Raw genomic sequence first — 18,488 nt, 5'->3', positions numbered from 1 at the left:
ACTTCTCAGTTCTTCTTGTTTTCTACTCTCTCTTCAAATTTAACTTTGTAATTCATCTCAATTGAATAAATATTGGGTGGCTAAGCCTCCCTTCATCTCAAAAAAAAAAAAAAAGTAATAAAAGAGTAGAACTGATTGCCATTGGAGATGACATGTGTCAATGCGGGATAGGAGCAACTATTTAACAATTAAAAGGAAGATGTATAATGCTAAAATATAATTCTAGGAAGAGGTCCTTCACCAATTAATAATCAGCAATTTTACTTTTACCTTTGCAGATATCTTTTAATTATTTTATTTATCCTTTTGCTTTTAGCTTTTACTCAGTAGCATAGCACCATAATGATCATCTCTCCTCCCTCTTAAGAAGACATCACTCCTATAGAGAAAATCCTTAAAAGGTCAAGATAGCCAAACCCCTTACCATCTATCTTTTCTGGTTCCGACATGGGTGGCACGCCCGTGTATCTATCTAGCCCAGTCGTAAACTTGTTCTCCTTTTCATCCCACCCTCAGGAAATAGAGAAACAGAGTATTTCAATGTTAGAGCTATAAATAAGTTGCACTTTGTACTGGGGTTGTTTGTATGAAAGGCTAGGGTTGGTTAAGCTGAGGTTAAGCTTGACTTACTTAATTAGCAAGTAGATAGACAGATATAACATTTTTACCTTTGCACTAGAAAAAGATTTATTTTTTCACTGATCTACGCAGTGAGGAGATGGCGCTTTCTCATAACTGCAAAAGCTTCTGATTCCAAGAGAAGCTTTTTTTTCTTTATTACTTTATACTATTTGTTTATTAACTAATCATCAGCTCCCTTTACTTCTCAAAAATCATCGGCACTCTTTTGGACCAGAAAAAAAAGATCCTCCCTCCATCCTCTTTCCCTTGTTGAGGCCAATGGGTGGCAGAGAATTCAACTTGCGAAATCTGCTCACATCCTCTCTCTTGGTGAGCAAGTTTGGGTGACACGAGACTCTGAGCCAAAGCTCAAGTCCCCATAAACTGCCCATGGCTGTAATTGTAATTGTGTATATATTCATCTAAATATTAAAATTTATATAAATACCCTTCCAAATTTAATATTAATATATATAGCCTTATAAATACTTATTTTATGTTTATATTTTTTTTTTCTTTTTTTCTTGCATATGTACCCACACTATTTAATGCCATTAAAATAATTAGCAGTTTAAAATTAAAAATAACTAAAATACCCTTAATGGGTAGATATGTAAAAAAAAATATTTATAAGGGTATACATGCAAATAGCAATTTTGCAAGGATATTCATGCAATTTCACATTTAGAAGGATTTACACGCAAAAAATTTTAATTTTATTTTTTATTTATTTCAACTTGTTTTAACACTAGGATTAGTCTGGTTCCTACTCTAAAATATTTTCTGTAAAAATATTGCTCAAGAAAAAATAGATTTGACAATTAGATAACAAAAATGATTATGGAAATTTTTTTATTAATAAGAAGATTATTCTGCTTTATTCTTCTTTATTTATAACAACTACTGTATCTTATTTCATTAAAAATTAGCTTGTAGAATTTATTACTATAGATGGATATATAAGGACATGTATCACAATATAGAAAGAGATTAGAATTTCTTAGAGGTACATAATAGATTGTAATGATTAAGCTTCTTTGCTAATATTGTACTCATGGGTGGAAGAAGAACATCAATCATCCCCAAGCAAAATTATTAGAGGACTTCAAAATCCTTCAGACTTACTAAACAATCTCCACGGCTATGTGGTAGAAGGCCACCTCTTATATTCTATACCTTAAGCCACTATTTTTAAAAGTTTTGATTTTCTAGAAAAAGAAAAGATCTAATATTTAGGGCTCATCTTGTCATAGTAATTTTAAATCACCCACCAGCCTGCACACGAAAAATTTTCTAGCTCTAGAAGATAAACATTACAAATTTCATATACTAAAATATAAATGTAGCAAATCTCTCACAACAATTTTCTTTAAATAATCCATAAAGCTAAATGTATAACTTGACCATCTTTATATAAAAAAAGAAACAATGAAGGAAGAACTTTGATGGCAATAAGAGGGACTCAAATTCTACTCCAACGAACCAAGGAGAGGGAGAAGGGCTATCTACTGTAGAGAAGGGAGTCGAGGGAATGGTTTTGAATTCGGACAAATAAGTGAAAGAGAGAAATCAAGATAAATTAGAAAATTTCTCAGAAGAGGTAGAGATATTAGTTCCTAGCGAGACTCGTTAACATGTTACCTACTTTAGAAATAAAAAGATAATTTTATAATTTTAATTAATTTTTAATTTAAATAAATGTAATTTTTGCTAATCACGTCAATTGAATCGCTTTGTCAAAGATATTCATACAAAAATAGTATATTGTAAGGCCATGCACCCAAATATCAATTTGGAAGGATATTCATGCAAATTTCAATATTTACAAGAATATTTATAAAAAAATCTAAAAAAAAATTTATGTATACTTTCCTAATATATTAAATTGTATGAATACCATCGCAAAATTGCTATTTATTTGTATACCCTTATAAACATTTTTTTTGTATAATTACTTATTAAAGATATTTTAGTCATTTTAATTGTAAACCGCTAGCTTCTTAATGACATTAGATGGCCTAGGTACGTGTGTATAAATTAAGATATATATATATATATATATATATATATATATATATAATACATATTTTATGAGGATATATATATATATATATATATATATATATATCAATTTTAAAAAGTATTTATGTATTTTAATATTTAAAAGAATATATATCTGGAAAAAAAATTATCTGTGAGCAATGTGATGGTGGCCTTGGAACCTTCTAAGACATGTCGCATATATAGCTTGGATACACCAAATCGTGCCTCTGACGTGTTGAGATATTGCTAGGTTCGACCTAAAATTTGTCTGAACAACACCTTGGAGTTTTGACACGAAGGCAACCCAGTTTCCAAGTTTTGGACTGTTGTGGATTGACTAAAAACTTACTCTGGATCGCGGTCATACGTAGTGCATGCGAGAGAGACGCTGCTAGGAAAAAATTATACAATATTTGAGATGCAGGAGAAGGGATTTAATGGATTGTTGTGATCATTGAGTCTTGAAGGGAGGAAGCAATGGGATATGGAGGATCTTTCTTCTAAATAAATTCATGGCTTTGATGTTACTAGAGAGGAAGGACTTTAACTTACGGTCGACATATTATGGAAAAGATTATTATAATCTAATAAATCAAGGTCAATGGGCATATAAAAATAGCAGTTATGAGGGTGCTTGAAGGGTGATTTATGTAGGTTAGCAAGTGTTTTAGTAATGGAAAATATTCTCCTAAAAGGTACCTGAAAATTGCCAAGGGCAAATTTGACATCTTGATCTCGAATTAACACCACAACACCATGGGTAGTTCTAAATACACCCCCCGATTGCTCAGGACACCCCCCAAAAACCAAAAAAAAAATACCCAAACTAACCTTTAGTGTAATTACCATATTGCCCTTGAAATTTTCTCAGTACACCCCCCTTCCTCCTCCTCCGTCTCCTCCTCCGTTTCGTTTTGAAAAGGAAAAAAAAAACCACCCCTCAAACCCCCCTTAAACCCCTCGATCCATTTACATCGTTTAGGCGATCTTTGAAGGAGATTTAAGCCCCATTCGAAGCATGGACAAGCAACTAGTGATTTGGGACGAAGAATCGGCCGCAAAGGTACGTGTTCCACCTTGTTTCGAAAGTTTTTTTTTTTCATGGTTCGTGCTCCGTTCGGCACTGGATCGTCGAACAAAAGGCTTCTGTTCGGCTGCATAGTGCCGAACAGAAGCCTTCCGTTCGGCAACGCTCTACCGAACAGAAGGCTTCTGTTCGGCTGCACAGTGCCGAACATAAGGCTTCTGTCCGGCACACTGCAGCCGAACAGAAGCCTTCTGTTCGGCACTCTGCAGCCGAACAGAAGCCTTCTCGTGCCAAATCGCGTGCCGTGCTGAATTTTGTGCCGAACAGATCCTCTGATTCATTAATTCTTGGTGATAAATTATTTTATATGTAGGGCTATGCTACAACCGAATCGAGTATAATTGGATCAGAATTTGTACTGGATTACACAAGCGAATTTACAACTTACGAGGTATTATAATATATTGTGCAATTTTGTATTAGTTTAGCGAGCTATTTTTACAACTGTGTACTTACATAAATTGTTTAATGTATAGATCTTCAAGAGTAGAGAGGACTTGTGTAATTGGTGTCGTGAAGCTGGGAGGCGAAATGGTTTTGTTGTTGTAATCAAATCATCCGATGCAGGTACCATTTCTAAGAAACCCAGAATTACGTTAGGTTGTGAGAGGGGTGGGACGTACCGAACCAAAAAAGAAAAGCGAATAAAGACTGCCTGTGGGACAAAGAAGTGTGGATGCCCTTTTGCATTAAGAGGAAAGAAATTGGATACTGCGGATGATTGGATATTACTGGTCGTATGTGGAGTGCACAATCATCCCGCTGCAGAGAATCTGGAGGGGCACTCATATGCAGGGAGATTATCTGAGCAGGAGACGGAATTGTTAGTGGATATGTCGAAGAGTTTGGTTCGTCCAAAGGACATATTATCCACATTGAAGGAAAGAGATGCCCTCAATGTTACGACTATCAAGACTATCTACAATGTACGTCAACGGTTTAAGGTTGCAGAGAAAGCCGGGAGGTCTGAAATGCAACATCTATTAGGTAAATTATCAGAGGCTAAATATATTGAGTGGCATAGGAATTGTACTAATACGGATGTTGTGCATGACTTATTTTGGGCACACCCTGGCAGCATTGATTTGTTCCGTGCATTTCTACGGAAATGTGACGACAAATAGGTATCACAAATAAAGACTCATTTAAATTTAATTTGCCTCAATTCTTATATCTAACTTTCATTTGTTTACTAGGGTCGAGAGTGCACATGCAAAGCTCAAAAAGCAGCTTGGATCAAGCCAAGGAAGTTTCGAGTCATCTTGGACTAGAATACATGGATTGATTGAGTTGCAGCACAGCTCCGTTAAAGCCTCATTGGAGAAGAGTTTATTGGTAGTGCAGCACAACTTCAAGCCAGCTGAATTCAAAGAGTTGCGAGGTTTCATATCTATAAGTGCGTTAAATCATGTCCTCGCCCAATCGAAACGAGCCAATTCAGTTGGGTTTGATGATTCAAATTGTGGGTGCGCTATTCGACGCACACATGGTATACCATGTGCTCACCAGATTGCGCGGTACAGGGTGGAAGGTCGGCCCATTCCTCTCGACTGCATAGATCCTCATTGGAGGAAACTTGATATTCTGCCTACCCCCCCCCCCCCCGTGCAGCCAATTCAGTTGAGTTGTGATGCAGAGTTAGATTTGATTGCGCTACGATTCAAGAAGTTAGATGGGGCTTCTCAATTGCAGATGATCAAGAAGTTACGAGAGATTGCAAGTCCAGATAGTACACCTCTTTTAGAGCCTGCAAAACGGAAGACCGGTTCACGTGGGCGCGCTTCACTGAAGGTTGATACGTCTACTCGACGTGACCCGTCTGCGTTTGAGTTGGTTCTATCTGGACAGGATAGTTATTCACCTGGTGTTGAGAAAGTTACCATCCGCAATCCATCTACTCAGATTCAAAAGAGACGGCCCAAGCAAAAGGTAAGTACCAAATATTTATTTCCTTACAATAGGTATCACAACGTCTACGGGATGGTCCGTGCCGTGCCGGTATGTCATGTGCCGATACGGGACATGTCGGGACGTGCCGTGCCGAGATGTGCCGATACGGGACATGTCGGGACGTGCCGTGCTGAGATGTGCCGATACGGGATGTGCCGTGCCGAGATGTGCCGATACGGGATGTGCCGTGCCGAGATGTGCCGATACGGGACATGTTCTGCCATTGTTACATATTTTCTATCATTTGATATTATTTGCAGATTTTTCGTACTAGAGCCCAGTCACATACGCCCATTATCTATATTGATGCTATTCCTTCTGCCTTGAGACCATACATCCAGCATATCAAGGATGTAAAAGCTGATGGGAATTGCGGATTTAGGGCAATAGCTGACTTACTGGGATTTGGAGAAGATGACTGGGTGCGTGTTAGGAAGGATTTATTGCAAGAGTTGCAATGTCATTCGGACCACTATCGCACATTATATGGTGTGGAAGGGACGATTGCTGAGATCACTCATGCATTATCATATTATGATGATTGTCCACCATATGACAGATGGATGACTATGCCGGACATGGGTCATCTTATAGCATCCTGCTATAATGTTGTCCTATACCATCTCTCGTTGCAACAATGTCTGACCTTCCTACCTCTCCGTTCTGTGCCAGTACCTCTTCTATCCCGCAAAGATATCGCTATCGGATTCGTAAATGGAAATCATTTTGTTGAGGTACTACATTCACAACACTTGCGAATATTTAATTTTGCTTATTTAATCTTGCTTATTTATAATTTTGTAGCTATTAATATTTTCTTATTTCTAATTTTGAAGGTGTTCTTGTTGCCGGGACATCCCGTTCCGCCAGTAGCGACCAACTGGCGAAAATATCATCTTCCTTGTGCTACCGGATGGGAAAATTCATATGAAGCACGGATTCAACAGTTCAAAGAGAGCATCTCACCTAATGTTATAATTAGCGAGACAGTAGAGTTAGATTGATTATTTATATATGTACAATTTTTGAAAGTTGTAAATTTTTTGGGGCTCTTAGAGTCATGTACTGTGAAACTCCATCATCAGCTGGGAATACATATGACGACTGTTGTTTCCGTTGAGATTTCAGATGTAAACAGAAACATACTTAAGAGCTGGTGGGAGCAAACAAATCAAACAGGGGAACTAATAGACCTTTCTGATGTACAAGAACTTAACGGTGACAAGCTTGAGCAGATGATTAACACATTTGTTGGAAAAGAGGGCTCTGTGATGTTCTTGGTTAAGAGGTTAATCGGCTGCCCTCTCCTTGCAAGGCCAGGTCTTGCCACTGGCACCCTCTTAGGCTTTGCTGCCTTTTTTGGAGGGGAACTTTGTCCAGGGTCAGCTTTGATTGGAACAACATTTGGAGGTACCTCAGGGGGAGGTGGAGGCAGAACATCAGTCGTATCAGATTCAGGGTCAAACCCCCCACGGGACTCCATCTCCTCAGGGGGAGGTGGAGGCAAGACAGTAGAGTTAGATTGATTGTTTATATATGTACAATTTTTGAAACTCCATCATCAATATAAATCAAAAAATATCTGTCTTCGCATTATTAGATTGATTGTTATGTGCACTGTTATATTTATGTAAAATAGAACGGGCCAGGATTTACAAAGATTACACGTAAATGTACCAAAAATATATATTTTTCATTAATATCAAAGGCTTTACAAAGATTACAAAGGCTCCATCATCAATCCCTATGACGCCATCGTCGACGCGTGTACTGCTGTACGTCCGAATGAGAGGGTCCTGGATCCAAATGAGAGGGTGCTGTACTCGGGCCAGGCTCATCACCCAGAAGTACCTGATGCATCTGAGAAATAGCATCATATAGGTGCCCGGCACCTAGTGACGTAGCCTCTGAGGGACCCATCCGTACAATGTCGGTACTGATACCGAGTGCAGCTGCATTACGCCGCCGGTGCATGTCAGCATCATCATGACCTCCCCTAGCTCCAGAATGAGTACTCGAGCGCAGATGAGGAGGCTGAACTGCAACGTGCGTGATACGGAGATACCACTCCATGTATCCCGGTACGCTATCTGATGGCCGGGTAACTGGGTGGCTCCTGCTCGCCTGGCTCAGCACGTGGTCCTCCCACCACTCCCAAAGCTGATCCATATAGGAGTAATGTATCCGGTACGAGCCTGCTGTGGAACCTCTGTTGGCTCGCGTAGGGGCTAGTGGCGCTCGAGGGATGGTCTGAATACGACCAAACTGTCTAAGAACCCTTTCTGGATGATAGGGTTCTACGATATCAAGGCACTTGATGGAGCCACTAAAAAATGCGACGGGTATATATGGGAGATCTCCCCGAAGCCGATGATGGGGATCCCAAATAACCTGTAAAACAAAAGGTCCATTTCAGTTTTATACTATATCGCATATTAAATGTACTGACAAACACAAGCAAATGGTAATATGATACGTACCTCATCGATGCTCAAAAGGTCCAATGACTCACGTAGAACCACTAAATGGTCCATCGTGGTACGGGATGGAGTACCGGGCATCCAGCGGTGCACGCGGGGACTGGCATCAGTATACTCGAGCGACGGGTGAGGACTGAGTGCTGGAAAATGCTCATAAATCCATGCCTGCAGAAGCGTCATATAACCACTGATCTGTCTCACTGATGACCTCGACGCAATCCCCAACTGCCGATACAAATATGCTAAGGCAGCTGTACCCCAGGCATATGTGCTCACCCTATCCAGATCCCGCAGTAAACACAGATACGCTATAGGCACCCTGGTCCCACTCTTATCAGCAAAGAGTGTGCAGCCTAACAAAAATAACAAATAGGCTCGTGCTGCACACTCTATCCTCTGCCGCCTGTCTCTATCAGATACAGAGTGAAACTGAGTCCTCAGCCACTCCATCCTCACAGACTGACCGCGCGATGACAGTACCTCCTGACGCGCGTCTCCAGCTGACACCCCCAACAACTCCACAAGTAGCTCCTCAGCATCCCGATCACTCATCCTCTCAGGAGAAACTGATACTGAGGAACCTGCGACAGGAATCCCTAAAATGGCGGATACATCATCCAACGTGATAGTGATCTCGCCAAATGGTATATGGAAGGTGTTCGTCTCGGGCTGCCATCTCTCTACGAAGCCCGAAATCAGAATCTTATCGATGAATCGATAAGAGCACTGTACTAACTCTACGAGGCCCGACTGCCTCAATAGTGCTCTGAACCTGGTATTTGGTTGGTTTGAAGACCACCACTTCCATTCACCAACCTTGGCAGTATGGTTCATGCACTTTAGTGGAGCTCGTTCCTGTAATATAAATGTATAATTACTACTACTTTATAAAACATCAATAAACAAAATATAATGCTATAACAAATAAACAATACCTGTTGCCTCCAGATGGAAGCTGCTATATGCGTCCTGAAACTGATCAGGACGGACTCATCCTCTGGACCTCCTGGACATGGTCCAACGGACTCATCGTCTTCGCCCCTAGCGGGCATATCATCATGCTCTGACTCAGGAGAGTCCGATGGCATATGAGCAGGCTCGGGAGAAGCAATCCTAGCACGACGTCTCCTAGCTGACGCCGTAGGTCTAACTCTGGCGGGACGGGGATCCATGTCTGAAAATATAGAAATTCAATGTTAGGCTATATCAAAGAAAATAATTCAATTGCATACATAAATGTTCGGCACAAAATTCAGCACGGCACGCACCAGAAGCCTTCTGTTCGGCTGCACAGTGCCGAACAGAAGGCTTCTGTTCGGCTGCACAGAGCCGAACAGAAGGCTTCTGTTCGGCTGCTCAGAGCCGGACAGAACCATTCTGTTCGGCACTGTGCAGCCGAACAGAAGGCTTCTGTTCGGCACCGTGCAGCCGAACAGAAGGCTTCTGTTCGGTTGAGTGTTGCCGAACAGAGGGCTTCTGTTCGGCACTGTTCAGCCGAACAGAACCCTTCTGTTCGGCGATCCAGTGCCGAACGGAGCACTGGAGGCGGGGGGGCGGGGAGCTACCTCGACGTGGTCGTGGAGGCGCCGGCGAGGTGCTCGTTGCTCGGGAGATGGCCGGGGAGGTGGTTCCGGGAGAATGCCGGCGACGAGAGGGAGAAGGGGAGAATGCCGGCGACGAGAGGGAGAAGGGGGAACGGGGGGTTTTGGGCGAGGGAGAAGGGGGAGACGGAGGGGGTTTGGCCGCCGGCGAGGTGCTTGAGGTTCTTGAGGCGAAGTTTTTTGGGCGGAAGGGAGAAGCCGGCTGGAGTGGAGTTTTGGAGGGGAAGAGCGGGGTTGGGGGGGGGGGTTTGGGGGGTGTAAAGAGCAATTTAGGTGAGGGGGTGGGGAGGGTGAAGGGTAATTTAGGATTTTTTAATTTTTTAGGGGTGTCCTTAGCAAATGGGGGGGTGTAGAGAGTATTTAATTTTTTTTTTAATTTTTGGGGGGGTGTCCTGAGCAATCGGGGGGGGGGGGGTGTATTTAGAACTACCCCAACACCATTGAATTGTTATAAAGCTGGGTTTTACACCCTTTTTGGATTTACAGCTACAAGTAGGCATGCTCCCCAATTTGTTGGCTAACAGAGGGAAGAACATAGATGATAAATGGATCATGAACTGGTTATACATGCTAGCGTTTGATTCTAAACAGAAAGGAGTGTGTGTAATTGACTCTGCATGGAAGGAAGACCCACTAGGTTATCACTCAGTTCACAACTCATACAAAATCATGTCGAGGATTTCGAACTTGTCATGATCTATTTGCAATCGACACATATGGGTAAGAGCTTTCTGAGACTCAAATGACAACCAAGAAGATTGCATGGTTCGAAGTTTCTGCTAATGTGCTGGACTGGTTATTCATTGATATCCACGGGTTGGCCTTGATTGGGACTTCACAGTCCAAAGACCACAAAATAGATGGGAATTTGTGATGTGTTCCTGCTAGCTTCGACCCCCTCAAGTGTGTAGTCTGCCACACCATGCCATGAGGCATGAAGAAAACTTAAGGAGTAATACCTCCTATAACCATCCATTTCATGATCACAGCCCAAATTTTGTTGTATTTTCTATTTTTTAGAGTATGGTCATTTGGTATGTGATCATAATAGTGAAGTTCCCCTTCAGAAGGTTGGCAAAATTTTACCATAAGACTAAGTAAAAACCTCATCTCCAAGTTATGATAATCTATTACTTTGCATCTCATGATCACATTCCAAACATTGATATCTTTGACTAACAACTAGGACAGAAGATAGTACGAAGTCAAAACTGCTGCCGATGTGGCCTAGATTTATTTCATCTTGCACTGACTTCTTATCTGCAGTGCTTGGACAACAGGGCTTGGTACAAACCAAAGAGTCCACCCTACAGTGGTAAGAATTGAGGCAATTGCAGTATAGTTAGAGGTCAGAAACTGGCCTTCTAATTTGGTTGAAGAATTGTAATTAGCTGAACTCTGTCATTTTCATACTGCCAGGGCCAAGAGCCAGCCGCTAAAATTTTGCTCAACAATTATGTTAACCATGAAACACATTGGTGATCCTACAGTGACGTGTGATTCTTTTTCTTCAGACCTCGCATTCTGCTGCTGAAGACATTCAGTTCACTGAAATGGTTACAGATTATCATACTAAAGGGCCAAGGAAGGAAAAAAGTATTAACAATACAATGATGCCATGGAAAGCGTAAAACCAGAAATTAAGCATTTCTATGATAGTACAAGCATCTTTACTAAGATATATAGTTCCAAAACCTAGGTACTTTACAAGAAATAGGCCAGCACACCACAAATAATGGCCTTCCATTTGTAAATTTCTGCAATCGAAATCTATTATTATACATGATAGTTGCATCCATGGAAATGTACAAGATATCATATAGTTGTGTATAAGCATTCTATTTCTTATAACTGTTAAGTTACAATTTCTCAACAGGGAATCCAACAACTTCTCTGGTTTTCGATGCTAGCAAACGAAGCTCCTCAGCCTCTTGATCTGTAAGCCTCCACCCAAGAGCACCAACAAACTCCTCAGCCTGTTCTGCATTTTTGGCTCCAGGGATGGGCACAACATTCCCCTGACATGTCAACCAGTTCAGGGCAACCTGGGGAAGAAAAAGGAAGAACATATATCCTGCCTGTTAGCAGATTGCTTTTCATTTTTGACAAGAAGCAGACAAGAGTATGAAATTTTATTTTAGCCAGAAGATTAATAAACTGAAGTATCCTTTATTTTTAGGCTGCATTAAGGTTTCCATTCTTGTTATGTGATTGGGACTGGATACTGTTTTACAACTGCATGAAAGTAACAGTTGATAATTTCCTGCCTAAGTGTTGGAATATTCTTTTCTTGGCAGCTTTTTCCATTTTTTTTTCCTAAAGAACAGTAATATAGCTTCTGCATGCAGCATGAGTCACAGTATAATCTCCTCAATATGGGATCCCCACATGTATTAAAATGCACCTCTTTTTCTATTATAAAACAACTAAATTGGTCCTTTTCTGGACTGTTGGATAACCTATCCACATCTTCCCTATCAAAAGCATGTGCAAGCATACAAGAGAATCCAAATGGACCGGTTTCCCTTTTCTGAATTGATGCAAAAATTATTCGATGCTTACCTTTAAAATAAAAACAGATAGAACAAGAGCAAAAAGGATATCTGGGACTAAAAATTCTTGATAAGGCTTGCCTCCAGTATTTCAATAAAATATCAACATATATTCTGATAAGCTGAGCTATCTGAGGTTATGAATTGCAATGCCATAGATACAACCATCTGCAAAACCATGTATCTTCTCTGATACAGCAACTGCATTTTCTCTATATTTTTGCCCTCTTTGACTTGGTGGTTATAGAAATTTTCATATCTGTTAGCAATTTATAAAACAAGCACAACTCCAAGTGAACAAAAAAGCACCACCAGTTTAAGACAGAAGAATAGAACCTGCGTGGGACTTTTGCCATAACCTTGTCCTATCTCTTTAATCCTAGTCAGCAGTGGTTGTAGCTGCAAAACATATAATCCCTTTAACAAAAAGGAGGTATATGGCATTAGAAGCAGCAAGCAATCTCGGTGCAGCAAATTCTTACCTCTTTGAGGAATTCAGGAGTGTAAATCCGACCCCTAGGGCCTGTTGGCGGATTCTCTGGTGTATATTTTCCAGTCAGGACACCTGAAAAAAAACACGACAGGTTAATGTCGAGAAAATTTCAGTCTGTGGGAACTCAGAAAAATTGAGCAGACACTCAGATTACACCAGTAACCAGTCATTGCCAAGTCAGACTATAAGCATGTCATTCTAACTCTGTAGTAGTCATATGTGGCAACGAAAACGAGTTCTTCTACTTAGTGATAAAAACCATGCTAATTTTTATAGAAAAGAATTCAAATATCATTCAAAACCCAGAGTGCTAAATTGATCAACTTCTTTATAATATTTTGCAGGCATCACAATTTGCTACACTGAGGAACTGCTTTTATCTCCCCATATGGTACTAGCAAGAAGTTTCATAACAGCAGCAAAAGATTCTTAATGCACATTGCAACAACGTTAGAACACTATATATCATAAGACAGTTTGTGGAGAGGCTCTTACAATTTACCATTTCACAAACTTGAAACCTATAACTAAAAAGTATGTCAAATATGTTGATGAAGCAATTTTAGTGTCTTGAGATGGTAAGCTAAATCACCTGCTTCAAGTAGCACACAACCATAGCAATGTATTTTTAGTACTTTTAGGCATTAAACTCACATTATATTGCACCATTTATAGGCCATAACCCAAAACTATATTTGGCAAAATGTCAAAGCTATGAAATAAGTGCAACCACCTTATCATGTCATAAAGTAAGATGTATAATAATATAACATACTACAAATATATGAACCATGCCTTGAGCAATAGGAGAATATGCAATCAAGGTGATCCCCAGCTCATCACAAGCAGCCTTCACACCATTTCTCTCGGGATTTCTATATATGAGGCTGTAATTGACTTGGTTTGAAGCCAGCGGAATTCCTCGCTTCTTGAGTTGATTATAAGCATCTCGAAGACGCTTTTCTGGAGCATATAAAAAGCCAGATTCGTTATGCTCTCATATGAAGCACACACTTCTTGTAGCAAAAGTAACCAAAGACATGTGAGACAATTACCACTGTAGTTTGAGACTCCAACAGCCTTTACGAGGCCCTGTTCAACAGCATCTCCAAGTCCATCAATGTATCCTGAATTGATTTCAAAAGAGCTGTCACCTTGTACTTGAGTTTCTTAAAATGGGGCATTAGGTAGTCACAGAGAAAGACATCACTTCCACATCTACTCAAGGATGTGTAAAGATCAACTACCTTCATTTCCCCAAATCCCAGGCCTGAAAATCACCAAGACTCATTACGTCAATTACCATTGTACTGAGATAATTTGCAAGGAATATCAGCAGGAAGAGGCTTGACAAGCAGACCAATGAAGCTGATAGAGGTCAACTGAGGAAAGGCCAAGGCGAGAAAGTGAACTTTTGAGAGCAGAAAGGACACTCCCCCGGCCGAACCTCCATGGCAAAGGTGCAAATTTTGTTGCCACAGCTACCTCAACTGATTCTTTTTGTTGCCTCTCCTTAATGAATCTGTTATTTAATGCCAATTTAGTAACAGTCAAGCAGAAAGCGTTAAAGATAGCATTAGGATCCAAATATCTGAAAAATAGAGCGGAGAACAACCTAAAGAGAAATAAGATCAGAAAATGAAAATTATCAGGTCAGGTACCTTCCAAGCAATGTTTCTGAATTCACTACTCCCATAAACTATAAAAAGGAAAAAAAATGCATAAATTTTTGTTGAAATATTTGTTCATGCCATCAAAACAGCTCTAGGAGAAAGAAGAACAGAAGCTGCTATCCTACCGCTGCACCATAGACTTCAGCTGTATCAAAGAAGGTTATGCCACCATCGATGCTTGCATCAAAAGCTGCCTTAGCTGCCTTCATCTTCCGATCTGGCATCTCATTGCAATGTTAGATTTTTCTATAGAAAACAGGAGTTGAAACTTGAAACCTTTAGATCAAATTTATCAACTGAGAATGTTAAGAAAACTAAAGACACTATAAGAAGTCCTTTTATAGTGTCAGAACAGATTTGGGAAACCCAAGATTTCACAGTCTTAATCGACAAGTAGGCACTACTTAAAAGGAAGTAGATTGAGAAACATTAAGATTAAATGGTAGTGAGAACAGATAGCACAACTTCAATTGGAGAATGATCATGCTGATGTCATGAGACCATTAGCCAGGAGGAATGGATCAGAATAAGAGGTGGCTTTTGAAGATTGCACTGGCACTTAAAACCCCTTCCACCACCAAGCTTTACATCAAAAGAAGGCGAACAAATGTGCGGAGCGTGGCTTCTGAGACCACACTGGCTTTTATGGCATAAAAGTGGAAATTCAAGAATTCTATGGCAATCCATCCAAAGGACTTATCAAGTGGCTCATGATGGTGGAGTTTTTTTTTTTTTAATGTGATGGATATCGCTAAGTGGAGTGCTATTCTGATATGATGGATATCCCTGAGCATAGAAAGGTAAAAATTGTGCCATTAAACTTCATGGTTATGCTCCTATGAGGTGGGAAAATATGCCGCAATTGAAGGTTAGCATCAGTGATGTAGGACAGTAGAGAAAAAAAGACCTGATTAGGGTTTACAATAGGGCTGATATCCATGTATTACTGGAATTTCAGGTTAAGAGTTGAATTTTCAAGAAAACTGAACTAAAACGGTGATGTTTTCAAAGTAAATAAGTAATGGATGAATACTGCCTAACCTAGGGTTTAGGATTCTAGGGCTTAAATTGAATTTTTAAGGGTTTATCCAATTGAACAATTGAAATAAAATGCTTTCTGGAAATTCCTGGAAAAAATAATCTATGATGTAGGTGATATGAAAAATCTATAGTAAATTGGTTAGATTATGCTGGTAGAACTAAATAATGGTACGAAACCTGGGATTGTTTGCAAGAGCTTCCTAATGATCTAAGATCCCCTTGTGGAGGTCAATTGCATGCCTTTTTACATTTGGTGAATTAAACTGTTTCATATTATCAGAGAAAAGCAAAAAAAAAAAAAAAAGATGATATAAACAAACCCAATCAAACAATACCCATTCATTCAAAACAAAAAAAAAAAAAAAAAAAAAAAAAACTCTTCCTTTCATGCAAACTACGATATCGAACTCAAAGAGAATAATGATCCAATATCTCATAGCAATCAGTGGGAGAGCATTACCATCCCATCCGGAGTCATTCCAGTAGCTGGTGTCTCCCCACGACCAAGCACCAATCCCCAGCCTGCTGACCTTCACATCCGACCCTCCCAGCTTCACTTTGTTCTCTTCTTTCAACGTTGTAACATCCTCAGAGGCCACGGCTCTCGTCGTAAGAGCTCTCCTGCCACGAAAGAGGCAAAACCCCGCACTGCTGAGTTGCAGAGCCATAGAAAGCCCCAACTACTCTAAATCCAGAAGCAAAAGAAGGGAGGATAGGATCACAAAAACGAGGGATAATAACGTCGAAAGATTCGAACTTCAGCAAATTAAAGCCCCAAAATGTGAATTCTAATAGCAAATTGAGACGAATTTAAGGAATTAAAGAGGGAAGGAGTTGGCTTGTAGGTGGACAAGAGATAAGGGGGCTCTGGCTGTGTGGTCAAACGAATGATTGGGTAATGATAGGTGAAATTTAGGAAGAATTTGCCGGTTCGAGTGGTGGGATTGGACGGAATTTTTTTTTTGGTACGGCTCTTCGATTTTTTTTGAATAATTATACCAAAAAATTTAAAATATTTTTTTTATTTTTTATAATTAGTATAATTAAGCCATCATATTTAAATTCATTCACTATGAATCTAACTATAAATTTTGTCATGAGATATTCACATCATCCCCATCTGCCATATAAACTGCCACATAATATCACGTGATAATGCCATCACGGTAGATAAAATTTGTAGATAAAATCTAAATTAAATAAAATTTAAAAATTTGATAATTTAATTATATTAAAATAAATTTATAGAAAATAGAATTTTTTTACATAATTTTTTTTTAACAAAAAAATTAGGTCGGAGGAGGGGTGGGAGTTTACTTGGAAATATGATAGACCATCAGGTTGGCCTGGACCAAGGTAATGCTTTCTCAATAGCGTCAGGTACTAGTTTGCTGCCTGCTCATGGCAAAATGTGACCAATAAAAACTCAGTCGGAAAAGAATTTTTAACAGGTCCTGGCCATCAGTGCATGATGAAATATTTAGTTAGGTTCGAATGGAACAAAGATTATTTATGTACAAAAAAAAGTTTGTTTATCTAGATTACACAAAGTTATCTTACGAGTACAGTTATAATGTCGGGGATCCATTTCCTCCCCTTTCCAATGGAAGGTGCACCACGAGCAATACATAAACTTCTTATTAGCTTCGACTACTTTGCTAGATTCTTAGTTAACTAATTAAAAAAATAATTAAAAGAAATTCTTAAATTTATACAAAGTTATATGCAAAGAAGTTGTCTCCTTGGGGAGAGGGCTTGAGGAGGTGAGCTTGAACGAGATTGCCGGTGGCGATGTGTGGCATGCCAAGTAACGATTAGCTAAGAGAAGTAATTTAGTATAGGGCTAAAAACAGATGGGATACTACCATATCTATATTTATATTTATATTTTTCACCATATATGGATAAAAACATTAAATAGATATCAAAATTAGTATCCATATTTGTTCTAAATGAATAAATCAAATATAAGTATATCCATATTTATTTTAAACGGAAACAGATACCAGTCGAATGGTAGTTATATCTATATTTTCTTTATCCGAATATAGATATAAGTTGGATATTATTCAAATATAAATTAGATGTCGAATAGAATTCAATAATAAAAAATAAATAAATAATATATTTATGAAAGATGGTATGCAATCTATTATCAAGATTGCAAGTTTGCACTTTAACCAGGTAATGGTCAAAAAAGGTAATTATTAAAGTTGCATACCAAGAGTTTGGATCACTAATCCAACTTAATTAGCATCAAAAGATATTAAAAACTTAAAAAAATTTAAATAACAGACGTAATATAAAATATTAAAAGTTTTCTATATTAAATACTGATTGGTCCTTGTAATTGCAACTACATGAATAAAAGGAATCATAAATTATCTATTTTATATATAATATTGCTAAACATATACATGAATATATGAATATATTGGCATTATCGATATTATTAAATCTTTTAAATAAAAAGGTTTTCAAAATATTATAAAGAATGAAACAAAGCTATCTATTTTTTATTTTTAACAAATAGAAAAAAAATATTTTTTATAAAAATAATTAATTATTAAAATATGAAAGACCATAATATAAGACTATATTTTATAATGTGAACAAATTTTGAATAAGTATGATGAACTATAACTTTATAGTAGTAGTTAATGCTGTCATAATAGTTGAGTAGCGGGCAACAATCCAAAAGTTTCAGGTTTGATCTCTTTGTATTTCTATTCGAATCCGATCAGAACTAGATACAAGATCCGGTTGAATAATTTCCAACCCTTTTTCAGCCCTAGCGTGATATGTGACCTTCTTTCTCTTTCCTTCTATCCATCATCGATTACAGAAAGAGTGTACAGATGGAAACACTGGGGCTTGACAAGGTGCTAAGTTAGCACCCTGACGGAAGCTTGAGCACTTGCCGCGCCGCTCGGAAAGGGTCCAAAGG

General features: G+C 38.9%; 1 protein-coding gene across 1 annotated transcript; it reads right to left on the bottom strand.

Annotated features, from left to right (window-relative positions):
- Window positions 1-11,403: 11,403 nt before the first annotated feature.
- Window positions 11,404-16,436, bottom strand: LOC103722885 (uncharacterized oxidoreductase At1g06690, chloroplastic). The gene is made up of 10 exons (XM_039131944.1): window positions 16,002-16,436; window positions 14,626-14,717; window positions 14,489-14,526; window positions 14,188-14,349; window positions 14,075-14,097; window positions 13,883-13,954; window positions 13,623-13,790; window positions 12,817-12,899; window positions 12,671-12,733; window positions 11,404-11,827 (listed from the first exon to the last, which is right to left on the bottom strand). The coding sequence occupies exons 1-10, from the start codon at window positions 16,207-16,209 to the stop codon at window positions 11,642-11,644; spliced, it is 1,095 nt and encodes a 364-aa protein (XP_038987872.1). The 5' UTR covers window positions 16,210-16,436; the 3' UTR covers window positions 11,404-11,641.
- Window positions 16,437-18,488: the final 2,052 nt, after the last annotated feature.

This window comes from Phoenix dactylifera, chromosome 11, assembly GCF_009389715.1.
Source record: "Phoenix dactylifera cultivar Barhee BC4 chromosome 11, palm_55x_up_171113_PBpolish2nd_filt_p, whole genome shotgun sequence".
NCBI classification, from domain to species: domain Eukaryota; kingdom Viridiplantae; phylum Streptophyta; class Magnoliopsida; order Arecales; family Arecaceae; genus Phoenix; species Phoenix dactylifera.
Note: the sequence above shows the minus strand (reverse complement) of the source record. Positions and strands in the feature narration are given on the sequence as shown.